Source organism: Dipodomys spectabilis, unplaced genomic scaffold (genome assembly GCF_019054845.1).
Source record: "Dipodomys spectabilis isolate Male_0828 unplaced genomic scaffold, ASM1905484v1 ptg000512l, whole genome shotgun sequence".
In the NCBI taxonomy this organism is placed as follows: Eukaryota; Metazoa; Chordata; class Mammalia; order Rodentia; family Heteromyidae; genus Dipodomys; species Dipodomys spectabilis.
The window spans coordinates 680,310-703,661 of record NW_024871189.1 but is presented as its reverse complement, the minus strand read 5'-3'; the positions used below and the strand labels follow the sequence as shown (position 1 = coordinate 703,661).

The following is a 23,352-nucleotide window of genomic DNA, read 5'->3' as shown; positions in this document are numbered from 1 at the left end:
ACAAGCCGCCAAGCGCCTGGGGATGTGGGTATCAGGAGCAGGTGAGCAACGCTTCGGGGCTACAGGGAACTTGTTCTGGGCCTGTTGCTCCAAAGTGTGATCAGCTGTGAAATTTTACCTAACTACACACTTGGGTTAGGTGCAATTTTCTGTATGGATATGCTTCAATAAAGATTTAAAATCAAAAGAAAACATAGAACTCATTGTTCAAAGAATCTTTGTACTTCTTTGTGCCTTGAATTTAGTAGACACTTAACAAACATTTGTTAATTGACTTATTAACTGAGTACTGCCTACTAGATTGAGTGTAAATTCTCTGTATGCCTTTCAAGGATTCTGCCACTAATTAGCTGTATAACCTTGAATGACTAATTTTTGATTGAGAAAATATATAATGGCAGAAGGGCTACTTTGAAATTAGAAATGGCTCTTAATGACTGATATTATTCATCATAATATCACATCACTGTGTTTTATAATTAGTAGTATATGAAGCAAAGGGCCTATCTCCTTACTGGGCTCAAGGACAAAGCCGGGAGACACGCTGCTGAGCAGCGCTGGGCAGGCGCCCCCAGGCCAGCCAGAGGACCTGCAGGCCTACGATTACAGTAAATATCCTGGGCACCTAGGGAAGGAGCACAAGTTGTACTGGAGCCAGCTTCTACCAGCTGGTCCTGTCTGGCCCACTAAGCCTCTCACTCCACAGAACAAATTAAGTTCCTGTGCTGTCTTCTGCTGACAGAGAAGAGCCAGCAAGCTGGTAGAAGCAAAAAATCTACAGGAGCCATCTTCTACCAGCTGGTCCTGTCCAACCCACCACGCTTCTCATTCCACGTGTCTACAGAACCAATTAAGTTCCCATGCTGGGCTCTACTGTTATAGAAAAGCCAGGAAGTAGATAGATTTCCAACAGACTCCAGGGAATGTCTGAGGTGCCCTGCTTCAAAACTGAGGAGGGCTCATGGTTCACCCACTAGAAGAGCGCAAGGGAAGAGGAGCCGAGTGATGCTCCGTCCTCCCTCAGAGGGAGAACGGGGTACTTACCCTCAGACTCCAGCACAGTGGGACAGAGAATACAAGGTTTTGAATGAGATCCCCAAGATCCCAAATACAGGCCAGAGCTGTGCCAGAGCACAGGCAGCCAGGGCCACAGACCCCAGAAGTGCTCCACCCTCGGTCCCTCCACTTTCCTGCTCCTGCCGCGCTGCCGCCGCCTGTGTGCCAGCACTGTCTGAGCCCAGGACACCCCAGGGCTGAGCCCCTCCTGGCTGTCACTCACAGGCTCAGGTATCATCTCCCAGCTGCAACCTAAGCACCCAGAGAAAAGAGCAGCACTCATAGCTCTTCTGTTACAGCACTGTGCTTAACATGCATTTTTCCACATGCGCATTTGCATATCAGCCTATCTCCTGAACAGACTGATACCCAGGTTTGCTGCAAGAAACAGTGGCAGAATGTGTGTAAGTGCTCCCAGGTTCCAGGGCTGTACCAAGGGCAGCATCAGTATCTTAGATCATCTGCACAGAAGGTCATTTTGTGAGCCTGTGCCAATCCTGGGGCTTGGACACCCTCCCTGAGCTTTTTGGTGCTTAACTAGAGATAAGTCTCATGAAGTTTCCTGCCTGGGCTGACTTAGAACTGCAATCCTCAGATTTCAACCTCCTGAGAAAGATTACAAACAAGCATGGGCCACTGATGTAGAACTTTGCACAGGGTGTCTTAATGATCACAAGTGGATTGAATAGAGAAGTTACTTTGTAGCCTCCAAACAGTTCCTGGGGTAACAGAATTACCATGCATCTCAAACACCCTTAGCATTCTTGTCTCATCTGATAGACAGCTATCACTTGCTAGCACATAAGTCATTTTGCCAGGCTCTGGTGGCTCATGCCTATAATCGTAGCTACTCAGGAGGCTAACTTTTGAGGCTCACGGTTTGAATTTAACCTGTATAGAAAAGTCTGTGATAGTCTTATCTCCAATCAACTACTCAAAAAAAAAAAAAAAGCTGGAAGTAGAGCTGTATTTAACTCAAGTGGTAGAGCACTAGAAAAAAAAAAAAAAAAAAATCAGGAATAGTGTCTAGGCCCTGAATTCAAGCCCAGGACTAGCACCAAAAGAAAAAGAGACTTCTGCTTAAAACTAAACAGAATTACCCTATGATCAAGCAATCCCACTCGTGGGCATTTAACCAAAAGATCACAAATGAGGATACAGTAAAGCCATCTACACAACCACGATCACTACTTCACTATCCACCATGACCAGGTATTGAAACAGCCCCAATGTCCTCAGGGGATGAGTGGATCAAAAAAATGTGGCAGAGTCACACAATGGAATTTTATGCGTCCATTAAGAAGGATAATACTAAATCGTTTGCAAATGAATGGACTGAGAAAAAAAAAACTCTGTTAAATGAAGTCAGGCCCAGAAAAACAAAGGGCACATGTTTTTTCTCATATGTGAAAGGTAGAACTAATTTATAAATGTACAAGTAGACACATATGGGGTTGTACACAAACTGCATACAAATTGTTACCTAAAATATGGTATTTGCAGAGGAGAATTCAAATGGTGTATTTCCTTAGAAAAACTAACTCATGCTCCAAAAAATGAATACCAGGAAACTGATACTTGACGGGGAGGAAGCAAATGAATGGTTCCACTCTGAAGACTAACAAGGTACCTTATTATATATATATAATGTGAGCCATTCCCTCCCTAGCTGGCCTCAACTCTCCATCTTAAGTTCTAGTCTATCATTTTCAGCTGGGCCAGCGAAGCCCTGCTGGAAATGCAGACATCCCTCCTTGCACCCGAAAGCCAATAGGTGGGGCTGGCAAGGAGGTGCCTGCCTCAGGTGAGGGAACAGGGCTGGCCTGGAGTAAGTGGTCACGTCCAGCCACGCTCAGGGCCAACAGGGAAGGTACAGAGGGGTGACCTATATGTCATGCTGACCCCAGGCAGTTACAACAGTGGACTAGGGAAACTGGACGGACAGAGAAGCAGTTCACACAGGAGCAAATCTAACTTTTGGATCAGGGAATTACAGATAAGGAAGTTCCTTGGGATTCCAATGGGAGATACAGTACACACAACATTGAGTACAAACACAGCTTTTATCCAGGCAGGCGCAGACACAAAAACAAAGGCAAGCACAGAGACAAGCACACATGCACACACGTGTGCATGCGCACACAGGGGTATTCAGCAGGCACTGCTGTGGAACACCACACTTTGATGAGAATTCCTTAGCTTCTAAATACTGTATTCCAGCAAAAGAAACTGGGTTCTTTGAGCCCCTAAACTGACTACAGATAGGGCAGGAAAAGAACTGGCAGAGAAAGCAAAGGTGCTGAGTGGATGATAGAGGTTCAAAAACACAGGCCAGGGGTGGTGGTTCACTGGCTAGCTGGGAGCCCAGCACGGCCCCCAATTAAAGACACTATTGCCTCATAATCCATGGGGCAAAAATGGACGTGTGCCTTCAGAGGGATGAAGCTGTGGGCAGAGGGGAGCTCAGTCAGCACTGGCTGCCAGAGTGCATGGACGCGGACTCCCCTGGAGCTGGCTCCAAGGCAGTCCAGCAGGTCCGGGCTTCTCGGGAACTAAGCTCTGTGAACCTCACACCTTGATTTAAAAAAAAAAAAAAGGAGCCCATGCACCAGCTAACCTGGCACCAAGAGCTCTGCAGTGAGTCCAGACAGCACTCTTTTGCCCAAACCAAAGACACTGGAGAACATGGCAATCCCTCGAGGAAGCCAAGAGAAGGCTGAGGACCTGTCACAGAGAAAGACACTGTGAAGGCAGTGTCCACTGTCAGGTCTCTCCATCGCTCAGGTACCTATGAGTACCAGCTGCTGTACTGGCTCAATATCCCTTCTTTGAAGAAGAGGAGTCAAATGTACGCCAGCTGAACATGAAGTATCCTGACCCACGGGGGTGGGGTTGCAGTCCCTCCAGACGGCTCGGCTACAGACACTGGTGTCTCACACTGACCAGCAGAAACATTGCGGAGGCACCAGGGAGTTTTAAATTTTCTAGTAGCCACATTTGCAAAGTAAGAATGGAAGAAACTGACACAATTAATCTTAGCTAAAAATTCAAGGTTTAATTTGCACACATTATTTAATCTAGTATCTACAAAATCATTTCAACGTGTGATCAATACTTGCGAGGATACTTCATGTGTTTTAAGCTGACGCTGCATTTCAGGCGCTCAACAGCCACTTGTGGCTGGCGCCCTTATGGAACACAGCGACTCCATCCGTCCCAGCCATTTGCCGGCCTATCCGCCTTCTCCCAAGCGTCTTTCATAAACTCTTAGTGTCGTGAGATACACTAGAAAGTTCCTGAAGTCTACCTTCTCAGTGAACAGATGAAAACAGTAACAGCCCAGGCTGATCAAAGGAAGTTTCTGAGCTGAAATTCAAAAAGAGCTGTAAGAGAAATTATTAGATATGGAATGTCTACTGTGAATCAGCCCCGAGACTGCTGTACAGATTTGTTTGTTAGGTTCTGTGCTTGCTTTTGTGTTTGATTATCGAGTTTGATTCTCCTTCCTATCTGGAAAAATTAATAGAAGTATGTTTCACAGCTGGGCACCAGTGGCTCACACCTGTAATCCTAACTACTTAGGAGGCTGAAATCTGAGCATCGCTACCCATCCCAGAAAGGCTGTAATCTTTGTGGGCACACACTGAGAATCCAGTTCAGGATGCTTCACCCTGAAACACCCAAGAAAAGAGTAAAGGGGGCTGCTGTAAGGCAGGCTTGTCATCTCAAGACATCCAGACGGCACATCAGCCAAAGACACCAGGAAAACACACTGTTCCCTCCAGTTCAAAGAAGGATAAATTGTAATTTCTGTTAAAGTTACAAAGGGAACTTCTGCTTCCGCTGGAATTTTTTTTTTTAATCTACCCCAATCCTATGGTGAAGAGGTAACATCATGATTCTTGTGCTCACCAGAAATCTGAAATGACAGGACGCTAAACAAACTAACTTCCTTGAGACCAGAGCCCTGTGAGAAGGAAACCAAACACAGAAACTGCTGCTATCTGGGAAGAGTGAAGCCAATTTTTTTTTTTAAAAAGGTGCCAGTGTCTCATACCTGTAACCCCAGCTACCTGAAAGACTGAAAAGGGAGGATTATAGTTCTGATGCCAGCCTGGGCAAAGAAATTCTCCAGACTCCATCTCCACGGAGAGAAGGCAGACGTGGTGCCCATGAGCCTGGGATCCCAGCAAAAGTGGAACGCTGAAGGGGGATGGCAGCTCAGGCACACACTGGGTAGGAAGCAAGACCTACCTCAAAAATAACCAGCAAAAACAGGGCTGCCAGGTGGCTCACGCCTGTAAATCTGAGCTACTCAAGAAGCTGAGATCTGAGGATTATGGTTCAAAGACATGAAACTCTTCAATTAATTAACCAGCTGAAAACCAGAAATGGAGCTCAAGGTAGAGCACCAGCACCAGGGACAGTGTCTAGGTCTTGAGTTCAAGCCCCATGACCAACAAAAAAAAAAAAAAAAGGGAAGGAGGGGACCCTGGGGAATAGATCACCAGTGGTTTACCTGCCTAGTAAGTGCAAGACCCTGAATTCACACTCTAGCACCACAGAGAGAAGAGGAGGTATGAGGGGAATCACTGAACATGTACTTAATGTGACCTAGTAATTCCAGTTCTAAATATTGCCTCACCAAAAACCACGTTCCACACAAAGACCAACCGTCAACAGGAAGTTTATCAAATAATAATTTATCAAATAATAATTCCTGTTCTAGATACTGCCTCACCAAAAACCACGTCCACACAAAGACCCACGGTCAATAGGAAGTTTGTCAAATAATTAGCCAAAACTGGAATTACCTCAAACCTCTATCAACTGGTCAATGGGAAAAACTATAATCCAACCAATGATAGCACAATAAAATTATGCAGAAACAGAACAAGTTATTAATACATACAACAGCACAGCTGACGGTCCAGTGCATTCTAAGTCAAAGAAGTAAGATGTGAAAACAACGTTCTCACAACCATACTGATTCCCTTCACAGGATGTTCTATAAAAGGGAAAACGCAAGCTCAAAAATCAGGTCCTGCTTTCCAGGCACTAAGGACAGAGGAGGAGGGCACAGATCACTCTCTTACTGTGAGGGCGTGCTCTGTACCTCGACTGCACTGCAGTCACACAGTCATGCTTTTCCAATGTATTCCCTGCACCATTTTTGTGTGTGAAGTGGCCTCTGAAAAGCTCTGTGTTGATGGTTTAGTCCTTGGCTGGAGACTGAGTCATGGGACAGTAACTTCATCAATGAATTGACCCACAGATGGGTTCATGCTGAATGGGCTTGCAGGTGGGGCTGGTGGGAGGAAGTAGCTAAGGAAGAGCTTATCTTGTGAGGCGCCTTCCTGTCTTTCTGCTTCCTGGCCAACCACGAGGTGAGCCGTCTGTGCCACACGCTCCCACCTCTATTATGTTCCTGTCTCGCGTCAGGCCTGAAGCTGTGGAGCTGGGCAACATGGATTGAGATCTCTGAAGCTGTGAGACAAAATAAAGTCTTTCCTCCTTCAACTTGCTTACATCAGAGATTCTGTCGCTGTGGTGGAAAGCTGTCCAATTCAATGCCCAAAAAGGTGAATTTTACTGGACATAAATTGTAATAAATCTGAAGCTACAGGAAAAAGTAGGTAATGGTGAAATGGTTAAGACTGAAGATGGAAAAAAATATTGTCAAAGCATCTGATAATAGACTACTATCAGAAATATATAAAGACGTCCACAACAGAGTTCTTTAAGCAACTAACCAAATTCAAAAAAGGCTGGAGGCCTAAAGAGGTACTTCTCAGCCATAGATATACTGGTGGGCAGTAAGCCCAGAAAAAGTTGACTGACATCATCAGTCATTTGGAGAATGCAAATCAAACCACAATAAGGTACCACCTCATACCCCTTAGGATGGCTACTGTCAAAAACCAAAAACAGGGGCACTGGTAGCTCATGCCTGTAATCCTAGCTACTCAGAAGGCTGAGATCTGAGGATTGTGGTTCAATGCCAGCCCAGGCAGGGAAGTCAGGAAAACTCTTATCTCCATTTAACCAACAGAAAACCAGAAGTGGTACTGTGGTGCAAAGTGACAGAGCACTAGCATTGAGCAAAAAAGCTCAGGGACAGCAACCATGCTCTGAGTTTAAATCTTATGACCAAAAAAAAAAAAAAAAAAAAAATCCAAAACAAGGGAGAGGGGGAAACTGGGGAAATAATGTACTCAATTCCTGACTTATGTCATGGTGACCCCTCTATGTAACACCTTTTTGGGGTTTTTTTTTTTTGGGTGCTGAGGAATCGAACCCAGGGCCTCAGGCATGCAAGGCAAGGGCTCTACCACTGAGCCACCTTCCCAGCCCCTATGTAACACCTTAATAATAACAATAAAATTGTATTTTCAAAAAGATCCAAAACAGTAAATGCCGTCAAAGATGTGGAGAAACTGGAACTCCTGTGCACTGCCAGGAAGGAGGAGAATGGTGTGCCCGCTATGGAGATCAGGAGAGCAGCCTCTCCAAGACTAAAAGTAGAGATGCGTGATCAAGGCACATCATATACATGCATGGACATGGCAAAATGAAAATTCCTTGGCACAACTAACTGATGCTAACATGGGAAAAGAGAAAACATGAATGAGGGCAAATGGGGGTGAAGCACTTGATATGCATGTAGATTAAAATGGAGCAACCGTTTTAAGAAGGAGGGAATAAGGAAGAGAATATATGAGACTGTATCTCAACAGAAAGAAGATGGGCATGATGGCTCGCACCTGTCATCCCAGCTGCAACAAAAACCGACTGAAGTTCAGGCTCGGGCCTAGCCAGTGAGTGAGACTATCTCAGAAGGTGGAGACGGGAGGAGAGGACAAGGGAGGAGAGGAAAGGACAGGAGAGGGGGGAAAGAGGGACTGTCAGGAGGGAGGGGAGGGAAGGGGAATTGAGCAGAGGAGAGAAGTTTAAATCTGAACTCTGCAACTTACAGAACAGCCTAGGGCAGAATCCTCCTCTCTACCCCAGGTTCCTCAGCTCTAAAATGGAAATTAGTAACAGAGCTTACCCCCAGGGTTTCTGGGGAGGCCACATGAGTTCATAAGTAGAGCTGCCAGCACAACTATCACAGCTGGGAGCACTCATCAGAGAGCACTCATAAGATGCCACTGTACAGTATGTGGAGCTTTCCAAAATAAACACAACAACCAGCCATTCAATCTTCTAAGTGTATGTGCCATATTTTGGGCAAATTTAAAAGGAAAAACTATAGAACCCAATAGCCATTATTTTGTCAATTTCCCTAGAAGACCTTTTTCCACTACAATATAAAATTTAATACTTCTAAGATATAAAATCTCCGATTTCTGCCAGCAGGAGGCTGGCAGGGTGGGGGGAGGGGGCTTGTGGGGAGGGGGTTGGCAGTGGGGAGGGCTGGGGGGCTGGCACTTACCAATCCAGCACTCCAAGCGTGCACAGGGCGTGGTCTTCACCACATCTGGAGGGTCCACACCAACGTTCAGGCACAGAACTAGGGCCACACTCACTGTCTTCATCTGGAAGCACAACAGAGAAATGAAGTTCACCACGGACCCACAGTGCTCCCAAACCCCAGCCCCCCAGCCCCCCCAGCCGGCCCACTTGGACTGCCGCTGCACCCACAGAGGCAGGGGACTGCAAGTTCAGGACAGCCTGGGCTGTAGGGTGAGACTCTGCACACACACACACACACCCAGGTATTTGATGCATTCTGCAAATGCCTTTGGAAAGCCAGCACCTCACCATTATTTATAGGTGTATACTACCTGAGGAAAATGATCATGATGATCTGATTCCCACTGCTTCTTATTAGGAAAGCTGAATAATTCTCTCCAATATGCATCCATTATTTGTATCTTTTGTAAATTATCCATTCATTTATATGCTGGCACTAATGACGGCATTATTACTCATTCTTTATACACTGGGCTCATCATCTGATTCACCTTCTTCCAGCCTGCTCACCAACCAGCTGCTAAGCCCAGGGAATCTGGAAGGCATCCTTCACTCTCTCACTCAGTCAACAAACCTTTATGGAGCACCTACTAGATGCCTATCACAATGCAAAAGCAGTAGGGATCTGTTGGGGATGCAACAGAGATAAAACCAGAGATAAAAGTCCCATAAGTGGGGGGCTGGGAAGGTGGCTCAGTGGTAGAGTGCTTGCCTTGCATGCATGAGGCCCTGGGTTCGATTCCTCAACACCACATAAGCAGAAAAAGTTGGAAGTGCTGCTGTGGCTCAAGTGGTAGAGCGCTCACCTTAAGCTGAAGAGCTGAGGGACAGCGCCCAGGCCCAGAGTTCAGGCCCCACGACCGATCAAAAAAGAAAAAAAAAAGTCCCATAGGGCCCAGGTACTGGTTGCTCACAGCTCTGTAATCACAGCTACAAGAGAGACTGAGGAAGGATCAAAATTTCAGGCCAGTCCAGGCAACAGAAAAAGGCTAGGCATGGTGGCATGCACCTGCCATCCCAGCTACAGCAGAACACATTAGCAGGAGGATCTAGGCTGGTCTAGACAAGAAACAGAGCAGAGCAAAAGGGATGGAGGCTGGGTGCTGGTGGCTCATGCCTATAATCCTAGCTACTCAGGAGGCTGAGATCTGAGGATTGTGATTCAAAGCCAGCCTGGGGAGGAAAGTCCTTGAAACTCTTATCTCCAATAAACCACCAGAAAACCAGAAGTGGCTTGCCTTGAGCTGAAAAGCTGAGGGACAGTGCCCAAGCCCAGAGTTCAAACCCCATGACCAACCAAAAAAAGGGGGGAGGGGATGGAGGCAGGGCTCAATAGAATATCTGCTTAGGAATAAGCACCAAGCCTAAGTTCAAACCCCAGTATTGCCACTCTTGGGCAAATCCAAGAGCAATCCAAGTCAGAATACAATAAATACAATATATCCCCGTTAATTGCTGCACTAATCACAACAGCCAAGTTATGCAAACAGCCCAGATGCCATACAATGGATGAGTGGATCAAGAAATATGATATATATGAATTTTACTCATCCAATAGAAAGAATAATATATATTTACAGGGAAATGGATGGACCTAGAACAAATCACGTTAAGTGAAGTAAGTCAGGCGCAGAGACAAACAGCACATGTTTTCTCTCATATGTGGAAGCTAGATCTAAAATACAACTAGGCATGATAACATATACAGAACTCAATGCATTTACACACAAACTGACTGAAGGATGATACACTCAGGAGAGGAGTCCAAAGAAGAACTAGTGTATGGTTTACCAAAATGAATACCAAGAAGTGGAAACATGGGGGGTGCAAAGAGAGGACACAGGAATGGAGGGAGGAAGGGTGAACAAAGGAGTTAATTTAGCGGGGGGGGGGGGGGGGGGGGGGACCACAGTCCAGAATCTCCTCCCTATAAACTTAAAAACAGTCTCTTCACTCACTGTCAGGAGAAAGGGCTGGAAATCAAAGAAAAATGGAGGTATTCCCTAGTCATCTTCCAATAGTTAAGTGATCAGAGCCAATAATCCCTGGCGCAGGCTGGTTATTTTATTTCAGACTTAGCCTCTGAGGACTAAAACAAGTTTCGTTAACCCATTTCTGCTATCTTCCTGAAGCCACCGAGAACACTGCTGACATCTGCCAAGGCAGCTTCCAGCCAAGGCGTTCCTTCTCCTCCGTGAATCAAACCCTGGAGGAAGGGTAGCTAGGCCAGTCTCCACGGAGAACACATCACTACAGCACAGGTTTTCTAATGGCCAAGGCACAGCAGTTCCCCTCATCTTCTGTGGCCTCTTCCTCAGCCTCAGTTACTCTCGTACAACTGCAGTCACAGGGTACTGTATTACAAGGAAAACTCCAGGAACAGCAGCTTAATGAGTTCTGAGCAGAGCTCTCCGCTCTGTGAATTGGATGTGTTTCTTCACTGAATGTGCTGCCTGCTCATTAGTCACTTAATGGCCATCTGGGTTATCAAATCCACTATCTGCTTGCATGCAAGGGACCCTTATTTTATTTAACAGTGCCCAAAAGCTCCAGAATAGTGACTGGCCATGTGGCTATACCAAAGAAAAGCCATCAAGTGCTTCCTTTGAGTGAAACTGAAAATGCAGGAAGATAACCTTTGTACAGTGCTTTGTTGCAACTGTTCTAGTTTACTATTGGATAGTGTTGTTAATCTTATTGATCAAAATTATATCTTATCCCAAGTATGTACGTACGTTTGTATGCACGTATGTGCGTTTATATGGATGTATGTACTTTTGTATTCATGTATGGATGTTTGTATGCATGTATTTACATTTGTATGCATGTATGGATGTTTGTATGCATGCATGTATGCTTGTGTGCATGTGTACATTTGTATGCACATAGGGATGTTTATGTGCATGCATGTGTGTTTGTATGTATGTTTGTGTGCATGTGTGTACATTTGTATACATGTGTGTGCATTTGCATGCATGTATGGGTGTGTATGTATGTACTTTTGATGCATGTGTGTTTGTATGCATTGTGTGCATCTGTACGCATGTATGCATGTGTGGGTGTTTGTACACAGGTGTGTACGTTTTTGTGTGTGTGTGTGCATCAGCATGCATGTGTGTAGTTTGCATGCTCATGTGGATGTTTATATGGATATATGCACGGTGTCTGCAGTCTTGGGCATCCACTGGGCATCTTGGAGCGCAACCCCAGGACAGACCACCCATTTCAGCACCGCTGCACTTCCCTCATTGGATTCTCACTTTATCCTCAAGCTACAAGAGAACCTCCCTAACCTAACACCACGTTCTCTCACATGGTCCAGGGGAGGGAACCAAGTCCAAGGGACACTTAAACAACACCCATCCACTGCTCCCCAGCCCAGTACTCTGACTGATGCCCTGAGAGCAGCCTGCGACGTGTTCCCCCACCCCGGGAGGAAGGGCCAGGGCCTGCGCCCGGGCTCATGCCTGCTCTGCAACTTCCTGTACGACTGTCCTATCCCTGTCCCAGAAAGCTCACAGCCAGGGTCTGCCCTAAGGGCAGTGAGCTGGGCCCCTGGAACTCGCTGCAAGGCGGTGTTCCATCTGCACACAGCAGGGCTGTGTGTAAGCAGGGCTGTGCCTGACCCGCCCCGGGGGTGACTGGTACTACTGTGGTACCACTGTAGCTGCACTTGCTCCTCCTGTCACTGTCAGGGAGCCACAGGCACAGATGCAGCATTCTCCACAACTCTAATTAATTAAAAGAAAGAAAAAAACAAAACTCTCGGATGGGAAGGGGAAACAAAGAAGGAAGTAACAAACCTTGGCTCATGCCATGAACTATGGGAACTGCGCAGGTCTTGGGGCTCCAGGGTAGCAGAACTGCGCTGAGGGCCTGGACGCTGGCCTAGCTTACGCAGAGCCCTGCATGCAGGCCTGTGGGCCACCTCACTGATAGAAGCAGCAGCGCTGCTGCCATCCAACCAATTACCACAAAAAAATAAAATAAAATAACTCTGAAAAATAAGTTCAGAGCTAACTATGGTGGTGGTGGGGGGGGGGGGGGGAGATCTCTGAATCCCTTAAATGTAAATACACTAACAGGGGCTGGGAAGGTGGCTCCGTGGTAGAGCGCTTGCCTCGCATGCATGAGGCCCTGGGTTCGCTTCCTCAGCACCACATAAGCAGAAAAAAAAAAAACTGGAAGTGGCAACTGTGGCTCAAGTGGTAGAGCACTTGCCTTGAGCTGAAGAGCTGAGGGACAATACCCAGGCCCAGAGTTTAGGCCTCACAACAAAGAAAGAAAGAAAAGAAGGAAAGAAAGAAAGAAAAGAAAGGAAGGAAGGAAGGAAGGAAGGAAGGAAGGAAGGAAGGAAGGAAGGAAGGAAGGAAGGAAGGAAGGAAGGAAGGAAGGAAGGAAGGAAGGAAGATATACTAACAGAACCCAACACTGGATCTTCAGGCCTGTGAGTGGCCTGGAGAGTGCTTCCCTCAGAGTTCAGCAAGCGCTACTCAAAGCAGCAGCTTCTCCTAGGTACGCAGTGGGCCCAGCCCTCAAGGGAAAGCAGGAAAGCAGAGACTCCATGGATGAAGACACAAAAGAAACTCACTCTGCACACAAATCACACATCATGTTCAAAAACAAGAAGGAAAAAAACTAACACTGCATAAGGTAAAAAGTGACTTCATATAATGCCAAGCTATAAATTACTAACTGTATACCAAATATCCTTGACCCAATCTTATACAGGTTGGCACAATTTCAAATGTGCTAAGTAAGTCTAAGCTCTTAGCTAAAATGTCTTCTTATTATTTTGTTTTCATATCTATGGCAACCTCTTTCCAAAAACTCTAAATTAATCATTTTTAATGATAGTTACAGAATTTCTTAATGTACGGGCAATCAAATTTAATTTGCCAAAACTGCAATGCATAAAAAAACTATTCTGGATGTTAACTATTTCTCCAATGCAACATAATATAAGTTGACATAGTTGTATCTACAGAGACTAACTTGAAAAGAGTATTATTCTGCGAAACTCTGAAGCTCTGAGTGGTGATACTGGTTTGGACTCGTCTGTCAATTCAGACTTCTCCAGAAGCAAGTGAGGAGAGGGTGAGTTGAGCTGTTAGGTACCAAGGATTTCCTTGTCTTCATGTGTGACCTCATGACTGGCGCCTGCCTCCACCTTGACATGTCTGTGGGTTGGGCAAGATCCTTAGAACTCTGGCCCCCAATCTGAAGCCTAGAGGGCACCTTGTATTCTAGGGGGAAGGGGCTGGGGTTGTGGAGCAGCAGTTTCACTTAGGGTTCCCCAGTGCCAGATGTGTTGTGAACGTCAGAAGAGACCCCTCTGGTCCACACAGCACATCCCTTGGGAAAGTCTGGAAAAAGGAAGGTCTGAAAAAGCACATGTGTTCCAAAGTACTAATACTTCCGTGATCAAACACACCAAGATTCAGTCTCTAGCACATAAATAAAGATTACCAACAGTCTCATGCCTTGGCTTATGCCAAGGTTTGGCCCCACATGAACTATGGGAACTGCGCAGGTCTTGGGGCTCCAGGGTAGCAGAACTGCGCCGAGGGCCTGGACACTGGCCTAGCTTACGCAGAGCCCTGCGTGCAGGCCTGCGGGCCACCTCACTGATAGAAGCAGCAGCGCTGCCGCCATCCAACCAATTACCAAAAACCACCTCTCTTTCTTGGTTCTTCTTACTTAGCTGATGACAGAAACATCTATTTTTTAAAAGACACTGATGGATCCAGTGGCCCAGCCAAGCTTGAATAAAAATTCACAGGCTGTCTGCCATGACACCTTCCTTGCTACTGGGCAGAGCTGAAGACACAGCCCGCAGTCTGGGGACTGCAGTGGTCTGGGGGCCGCGGCAGTCTGGGCCTGCGGTCAGGCCCGGTGGCTGCCATCTGCACCTGGATCAAGTGTGCCAAGGGTGCTTCGTGCAGACACAGAGGCGGGGAGCTAGGGCCCGCCGCTCCCCCACTGTGGAGGACAGAGTCCCCACTCCCCTGCTCCCCGCTCCCAGGAGTGCTCGTTAGGGGTTGGAGCATCAAGAACAACTCAGCAGAGCTAAGGCTACGAGAATGCATAATTTATGGAGTCAGAAACAAGAACATACCATGAAGAGAAGAGGATAGGGGAAGGGAGGGGAGGTGGGAAGAAAAGCCACCCCACCCCAGGGAAACAGTGAGCCTGCAGGAAGCTGAACATCTACACCCACGTGGAACACAAAGCAAGGTCACCACGGGAGCTGGGTGCCGGCTAGAGACGCCAGCCTTTTCATATTCCTTTCTCCCGTTCAATGGGAATCAGGAATGAAGGGAGAGAGTGTGGAATTTATGAGCTCAATTTGTTACTTGAGCCAGAACCTAATTTAGGTTTAATTGTATTTTTTAGGACCAAATTCTACCTATATTTCACTGCTTTTAGAATTTACTTCCATCCCTGTAAAAACAACCTAAGAGAGAGGAAAAGACCAGATGAATGTTCAGTAACAGGGGGAGCCTCGCCGCCCTGCCTGCCATCCCCACCCCCACCCCACCCCAACCTGCCACCCCTCACCCCCCCCCCCCGCCCTCTCAGCCTGCCACCCCCCTCACCCCCGCCCACCCCAACCTGCCACCCCCCTCACCCCCCCCCCCCCCCGCCCTCTCAGCCTGCCCCCACACACACACACACCCCTCTCAACCATGTGCCCCTGCCCCTGGCCTTGCGATTCTCATGGGACACGCATGAAACGCTGGGACTTGGTGAGCCTGGCACCAGCATGGCCTTGAGACACCCCGTACACAACCAGCATCACAGCTCGCTTCAAAGGTGGTAAGTCTTCGGGGGTGGGGGTATTACAGAGATCAGAATTACTTTAACCAGCTCCAGAGGTTCTTTGAAGAGACTTCTGTACCAAATGCATTCTGTGCTTCTCTCCTGATGAACAGCCCGCCGCCTGCCCGGGCCGCTGTGCCTTGAGGGCCTTCAGCGGCCAGCCTGAACCTAAGCGGGGCACAGGAATACTTCCTCTGCCTGTGCTTGTAGCACTTATAGGACATAATTAGATGGCGTGCGTTGGTGATGCTATCTAGCAGAATATTACAGAGCAGCCTTTGGAATCAATCTCAGGTTTCTCAATTTTCAGTGGTTCTGCGGGTCAGTTGGGGTGAACTCCATGGGAGGTGAACTGTATCTCAATAAGCTGTTTTCAATAAACATTACATAGCACAGAACAAGCTCAAACACAACAGAGTGTAAAGAAGCACAGAACTACCTATAAATACTACCCCACCTGGGCACACAGAGGTGGCACAGGCCACCAGGACCCTGGGTGTCACAAGGAGTGACATTTCATTGACAATTAGTCAGTGTACCCAGTGCTTCAGTACATGTGCTTTCAAATTTTCAACCAGGAACATGTTCCTTCTCTAATGGGGGTAAGAGGAAGGCACAGCCATGATTTCACCAGGGTTTTGTTCACAAATGTGAATGTGGGTACATTGAACTTACACTGCATCTAGAAGACACAGAAGTAACTTGGTTGCTTGGCCTGATCTTCGCTGAATATCAGCAGAGCTGAGACATAATACACAGTACAGGGCGCACCAAGTACTGGCGTGTGTATGCGGGATGCAAGAGAGACAGAGAGGAGGGGCTGAGGGCACACCACTCTGTATGGGGGGGGGACTCAGTACTTGTTAGTTGACAGCTCATACTTGCTAGGCTGACACTCTATCATTTGAACCGTACCTCCAGCCCTGCTTTATGCTGGTTATTTTGGAGATGGAGTCTGGCACATTTTTCTGCCTAGCCTGGTCTTGAACTTCAAGCAGTCTTAGAGAGGAGCCCAGAAACTCTTCTAAGAACTCTGATCCTGTGGTCCACAAAGACACAGGTCTGTATAGCAAAGGGCTTTGACACAGATTTTTCCTAGTCCTTCCTGGTTCTGAGTGCCAGACTGCTCACTGAAAGCCCACTGCTAAAAGGTCTTACATGAGTAAGGCAAGGCGAAGAAACGGAAGGATAAAGGGTGAACAAATGCAGCAGTGGTACTCACTGGACACTACGTTGAAAACGAACTATACAACTTGTGGGGGGGTTGGGAGAGAAAAAACTGGGGGGGGAGGGGAGGGAAGGGGGAGGAAGGAGAAGGATTGGGATTGGGGGGGGAGTGGGGAGGCTGGGAAGGGAGGTGAAGGGTAAACAAAGGAGGAGGCTGCAATGCTTGGTAAGAAATGTACGCATTATCCTGCCCATGTAATTGTAACCCCTCTGTACAGTATGTTCACAAATAAAATTAAATTAAATTAAAAAAAAAAAAGAAAAAATTGGGAGAGAGTGAGGGAAGGGGTGACACTGTCCAAAAAGAAATGTGCTCTAAGTCCTCTGTATATCAACTTCATAACCTAGAAAAATGTTAAAAAGGTCTTATATGGGAACAAGACTTTCCAATTCAATTATTTAATTCTGAGAATATCTTTAAATATAAAAAACATTCCACCAGGGGCTGGGAAGGTGGCTCAGTGGTAGAGTGCTTGCCTTGCATGCATGAGACCCTGGGTTCGATTCCTCAGCACCACATAAACAAAAAGCCAGAAGTGGCGCTGTGGCTCAAGTGGTAGAGCGCTAGCCTTGAGCTGAAGAGCTGAGGGACAGCGCCCAGGCCCAGAGTTCAGGCCCCACGACCGGACCCAAAAAAATAAATAAATAAATAAAAATAAAATAAAGAGCTGAGCACCAGTGGCTCACACCTGTAATCCTAGCTACTCAGGAGGCTGAGATCTGGGGACTGCAGCTCAAAGTCAGCCTGGGCAGGAAAATCTGTGAGACTCTTAATCTCCACTAAACTACCAAAAAAGCTGAAAAATGTAGCTGTGGCTCAAGTGGTAGAGCACTAGCCTTGAGCAAAAAGCTCGGGGATAGTGCCTAGGCCCTGAGTTAAAGTCCCAGGATGGGCACAGAAGGAAGAGAAGGGGGAAAGGGGGCAGAGGGCAGAGGGAAGGGAAAAGGGGAAGGAAGAGGGAAGGGAAAAGGGGAAGGGAGATGGGAGGGGAGGAGGGGAGGGGAAGGACTGAGAAAGTGTCTCAAAATGGTATAAGACCCTGAGTTCACCACCTCAGTACTGACCAAAAAAAAAAAAAAATGCTTGAGCACAACTTTACTCTTCCTGACATAAGTTCAAATTATCAGCACTGTCAGGAGACTGGGTCATTCATCCAGGACAAATTTTCCTTCCCCTTTTCACTATGGAGCAGAAAAGCAATCCCAAGACAGAGACACAGAGCTCTCCTAAAGCAGGTGGAAGACAACCCATGGTTCCGAGACATGAGGCTCAGAAAGCTGAGTTTTGTTCCAGTGCCATGGCAGCCTCCTCATGGTCCCAGCACTGACTTGAAGAGGGAGGCGGACTTCGTGGCCAGACCTCTCTCAGGAGGCTCCCTAGGCCACCGTGGCCACCATGGTAGAACCATGCAGAAATGGATGCTCTCAGGAGGAAGGGGAGGTTGGGAGGGGAGGAGAGCAAGGGAACTAGAGAGGAAACTGGGGTGGTGGAGAGCTGAGCCAGGTGTGGAAGAGTAGAAGGGATAAGAGGAACCTGCATCAAAGAGAAGAGGTGACCACAGGCACAGTAAGTGAGCAAGGAGAGAGAGACTGGAAGAGCAGCTCTGCATGGCTGACCCGTAACCAGCCCCACTGAGCTGCCCGGGGTAACCAGCCCCACTGAGCTGCCCAGGGTAACCAGCCCCACTGAGCTGCCCAGGGTAACCAGCCCCACTGAGCTGCCCGGGGTAACCAGCCCCACTGAGCTGCCCAGGGTAACCAGCCCCACTGAGCTGCCCAGGGTAACCAGCCCCACTGAGCTGCCCGGGGTAACCAGCCCCACTGAGCTGCCCGGGGTAACCAGCCCCACTGAGCTGCCCGGGGTGACCAGCCCCACTGAGCTGCCCAGGGTAACCAGCCCCACTGAGCTGCCCGGGGTGACCAGCCCCACTGAGCTGCCCGGGGTAACCAGCCCCACTGAGCTGCCCAGGGTAACCAGCCCCACTGAGCTGCCCAGGGTAACCAGCCCCACTGAGCTGCCCAGGGTAACCAGCCCCACTGAGCTGCCCGGGGTGACCAGCCCCACTGAGCTGCCCAGGGTAACCAGCCCCACTGAGCTGCCCGGGGTGACCAGCCCCACTGAGCTGCCCGGGGTGACCAGCCCCACTGAGCTGCCCAGGGTAACCAGCCCCACTGAGCTGCCCAGGGTAACCAGCCCCACTGAGCTGCCCAGGGTAACCAGCCCCACTGAGCTGCCCGGGGTGACCAGCCCCACTGAGCTGCCCAGGGTAACCAGCCCCACTGAGCTGCCCAGGGTAACCAGCCCCACTGAGCTGCCCGGGGTGACCAGCCCCACTGAGCTGCCCGGGGTGACCAGCCCCACTGAGCTGCCCGGGGTGACCAGCCCCACTGAGCTGCCCGGGGTGACCAGCCCCACTGAGCTGCCCGGGGTGACCAGCCCCACTGAGCTGCCCGGGGTGACCAGCCCCACTGAGCTGCCCGGGGTAACCAGCCCCACTGAGCTGCCCGGGGTAACCAGCCCCACTGAGCTGCCCGGGGTAACCAGCCCCACTGAGCTGCCCGGGGTAACCAGCCCCACTGAGCTGCCCGGGGTGACCAGCCCCACTGAGCTGCCCGGGGTGACCAGCCCCACTGAGCTGCCCGGGGTGACCAGCCCCACTGAGCTGCCCGGGGTGACCAGCCCCACTGAGCTGCCCGGGGTGACCAGCCCCACTGAGCTGCCCGGGGTGACCAGCCCCACTGAGCTGCCCGGGGTAACCAGCCCCACTGAGCTGCCCGGGCTGCCTCAGCAGGTGCCAGTCCTCCGTCTTGTGCGGTGAGTTGTCACGTCTTTCTTAAATCCCACCCTCTCCCTAGGGCACAAACCAAAACATTGGTCTCGTATCCTCCGGCTCTTCGGCAAGGGCGTGTGGGACTGGGTCCCCACACTGTACCCCACACTCTATGAGTCCAATCCTGAGTTCACAGTTCCAGGCCACGGTTCCACACCTGACCAGACCCTGGAACTCCACACTATGGGTAAGCATCCGAATCTGAGTCCCAAAGCCAAGGCCGGCCGCTGCCCTGCTGGGAGTGTTCCCTCACTGCTGTCCAGGGAGGCTGTGCAGCTGGAGAAGCCCTTCCACGGCCACACAAGCCAGGCACTGTCCCTTGGGGTCCAGCCCCAGTCCTCCAGACATCCCTGGACATGTTCCTTTCTGCTTCCCCTTGCCACCTACATAAGAATGATGGCTTAGCAAACCTCTCCTCTGGCAACACACACACACACACACCACAGCTGGATTACTCAAAGGAATTCCAAATGAGAAATTACCACCAGACAGGGCCAAAGGTGGAAGGGATTATAAACAGGAAATTACAAATGGCAACATTCCAATTTCTTCCTAAGTCCTGGTGATAGAAGAACTGCGCATAGGAATATCCTTCGGGGATTATGGACCACTAAACCAAGCTGACAGCAAACCACGGTGCATAATCAAGTCCGTGGCCCAGAATTTCACAAACAAGGTGGTGTGACTTCATCAACTGCTGCAAAGCTCCCCTCACTACGACCTAAGATTTTGAATAGTGAGACAGTCTCAACAGCCAGCTCTTCGCTGCGTCCATTTCTTCCTGACATTCTTGCAATTCTAATGGCCCAAGATATTTTGCTTTAACATTCTACTCAGTTTGACCTCAGAAGGTGTTGAAAAACATGTAACACAGAAAATAACGAAGGGTTGCGAACCCGAGGGTGTTTCACGAAGACAACTAGGCATAAAACCAAATGTTGCTTAAGGATACATAATATATAACACATAATACATAAAAAGAATGCTTTTTCTGATAGAGTGGATTAACAGAAAAATTCAAGCACAGTCTCAAAAACATCTAAAGATGCTCTGATTACTTATTTTTCTTTAAGCAAGAAAATGACTTCAAAAATTACATCCGGAACAAAGGCGGGCACCGGGCTTCCTCAGCCACGGCAGGCCCTCCAGGGCTTGCTTGTGTTTGAACCTCGAGGCCCTGGCCCCCTGGCTGACTTGAAAGCAGAGTATCAGGCTTTTTCAGAAGCAAGGTGAAAGTCCCCCTCAGAAGCCTTCCACAAACACAGAAGGAGCTGCCTGTGCCTCCAGAGTCCTGGGGCAGGAAGTCCACTCCATGTGGCCCGCTTGGGTGCAGAGAAGTGGAGTTTACCCTCTGCCCCATAGTTTAGCCAAAATACAGGCCAGTGAGATCCCAGCAACACTTCAAAAGAGAGAAAAAATGGTCCACATTAATGTAATGGGGTAACTTGTGATGTTCCAACTCATCGTATATGTGTGAATATGTATCTGATCTCCTCAGTTATCACTTCATTATGGTAAGAACCTTCAATCCCTTTTTCTAGCAGATACACAGCATGTAACCACTGACCACAGTCACTTTACTGGGCAATGACCCATAAGAACTTCATTTTCTTAGTCGGTCCTGGGGCTTGAACTCATGCTATACCTGAGCTCTTTCATTCAAGGGTAGCACTCTACCACTTGAGCCACAGTGCCTCTTATAGCTTTTTCTGTTTATGTGGTACTGAGGAATTGAACTTAGGGCTTCGTGCACACAAGGCGAGCACTCTACCACTGAGCCATCTTCCCAGCCCACACTGGTTCTTGAGTATGTCCATATGTGAATGTTAGTACACATTAAATCTGAACAGCTTCTTGTGCCAGTTCTGTGACCTGAACTCAAGGCCTAGGCACTCTGAGTGTTTTGCTCAAAGCTAGTGCTCTATCAATTGAGCCACAGCTCTACTTCTGGTTTTTTGATAGTTAATAGGAGATAAAAAGAGTTTCACAGGCTCTCTGCCTGTGCCAACTTTGAACGGCAATCTTCAGGTCTCAACCTCCCGAGTAGCTAGGATTACAGGCATGACCTACCAGCTTACATCACTTAAAAAAAAATTTTTAAAAGGGCTGGGAAGGTGGCTCAGTGATAAGAGTACTTGCCTAACATGCATGAAGTCCTGGGTTCCATTCTCAGTACTACATGAATAGAAAAAGCCAAAAGTGGGCTGGAAAGGTGGCTTAGTGGTAGAGCACTTGCCTTGTATGCCTGAGGCCCTGGGTTCAATTCCTCAGCACCACATAAGCAAAAAGAAAAAAGTCAGAAGTGGCGCTGTGGCTCAAGTGGTAGAGCGCTAGCCTTGAGCTGAAGAGCTGAGGGACAGCGCCCAGGCCCAGAGTTCGGGACCCACGACCGGACCCAAAAAAAAGAAAAGAAAAAAGAAAAAGCCAAAAGTGGCCCTGTGGCTCAAATAGTAAAGCGCTAGCTTTGAGCAAAAGAAGCTCAGGGACAGTGCCCAGGCCCTGAGTTTAAGCCCCAGGACTGGCCAAAATAAACAAACGAACAAACAAACCTACAGAAAATGCCATGGCAGCTGAGAAATGTAAATGGAGAAAAGAGATGAGATGGTATTGAGGAAGTGCAGTAGTATCCTAGGATTGCAAGGGAAGGACAACCTGGTTCTCAGGAGATCAGCTGACACATTCAAGAGGTAAGTCAGGATTGTACTGAGCAACTTTCACATCACTCAAAATGAAAGAAGGAATGTGCACAGGGTCCAGTGGAGGACAAAGATGTTCTCAGCACTGTCCTTTCAACTCTCCCAGCTGTAGGAAAAATGCACATGACAAAACTAAATCACAACAAGAATCCAAGTAAAACTGCATTCTATTATTGTACTTAATTTCCAGGTAACAAAAAGCATTTGGTTTCCATGAAAGGACAAGTTCTAAAGTCTAGGTTCACTCAACAGACTGCAATAATATACCTCCCTCTTGCCCTGGGCCAGGGAAGGAGAACCAGAGCAAACAATGTCAAATACCGGCCGTGCTTTCTGCCACTGTTGTGTGATGGTACCCTGGTCAAGAAGTTCTAAGTGTTCTTTCCTAAAGAGAAGACCTCAAACAAGTCAGGGCCCGCTGGCTCAGTGAGCCACTGGAGGAAGCAGGTCACTCCCTCCCAGGAGAGCGAGCCAGCACAGGCCCTCGTGGGACCAGAGAGGTGGGACTCCGCCTCTGCCCACTCCGAGCAGTCTGCATGTGGCATGTCCACACCTAGCCGTAAGCACGGCCTTCCCAGCGTCCCCCGCGCCTGCCTTGGCACACCCATCACCTCTTAATAACCACCACCAAGGACACGAAGCCCACCACACACACTGGCCCACATTAGCGAGCTGCAGGAACAGCCATGCTGCGTGTTACACGAACGCTCCGAAATGTTTTCTTTACACACCAGCATGTCTGTACGATTAAGCTTTTGCTACACATGTCAAGAAAGAAGTGTCATGTTTCACATTTGCTCACTGGACTGCACAACAGACATGTAATATGACCAGGTGGGAGGAGGAGATGGGGGAGCAAACAAAAAAAGAGAAAAGCAACTTTATGAGCAATAGTGCAGAAGTCAAAGGTCCCAGACTGCCAGAGCCCAGGACAGGACAGCTGGCCTTGAAAGGCTAAGCACCTTGGTGGAGGGCCCCCTCCCAGGACATGGGCAGGGGGAGCAGTACAATGTGCTTGAAACCATTAACTGGCTGCATAGGTACCAGTTTCAATGTTGTCTGCTGAAGTATATTGCTGGGGTTAGGGATTCAGCTCAGAAGAGTGCTTGCCTAGCACATGCAAGGCCCTGAACCCAGCTCAGGAAGGGGGATGGGGAAAGGGGGAGGGGAGGGTGGAGGGGAGAGGGGAAAGGGGAGGGGATGACAGGGGAGGGGCAGGGACAGGGGGAGGGACAAGGGGAGGG

At 48.6% G+C, this 23,352-nt stretch overlaps 1 protein-coding gene across 2 annotated transcripts in view; it reads right to left on the bottom strand.

Moving 5' to 3' along the window:
* Positions 1–23,352, bottom strand: part of Rptor (regulatory associated protein of MTOR complex 1) — a 313,102-nt gene that overhangs the window by 243,099 nt on the left and 46,651 nt on the right. For both annotated transcript variants that reach the window (XM_042669964.1, XM_042669963.1), the window contains exon 2: positions 8,492–8,594. In XM_042669964.1, coding sequence (XP_042525898.1) covers positions 8,492–8,594 — 103 coding nt within the window. The remainder of the gene's footprint in view (positions 1–8,491; positions 8,595–23,352) is intronic.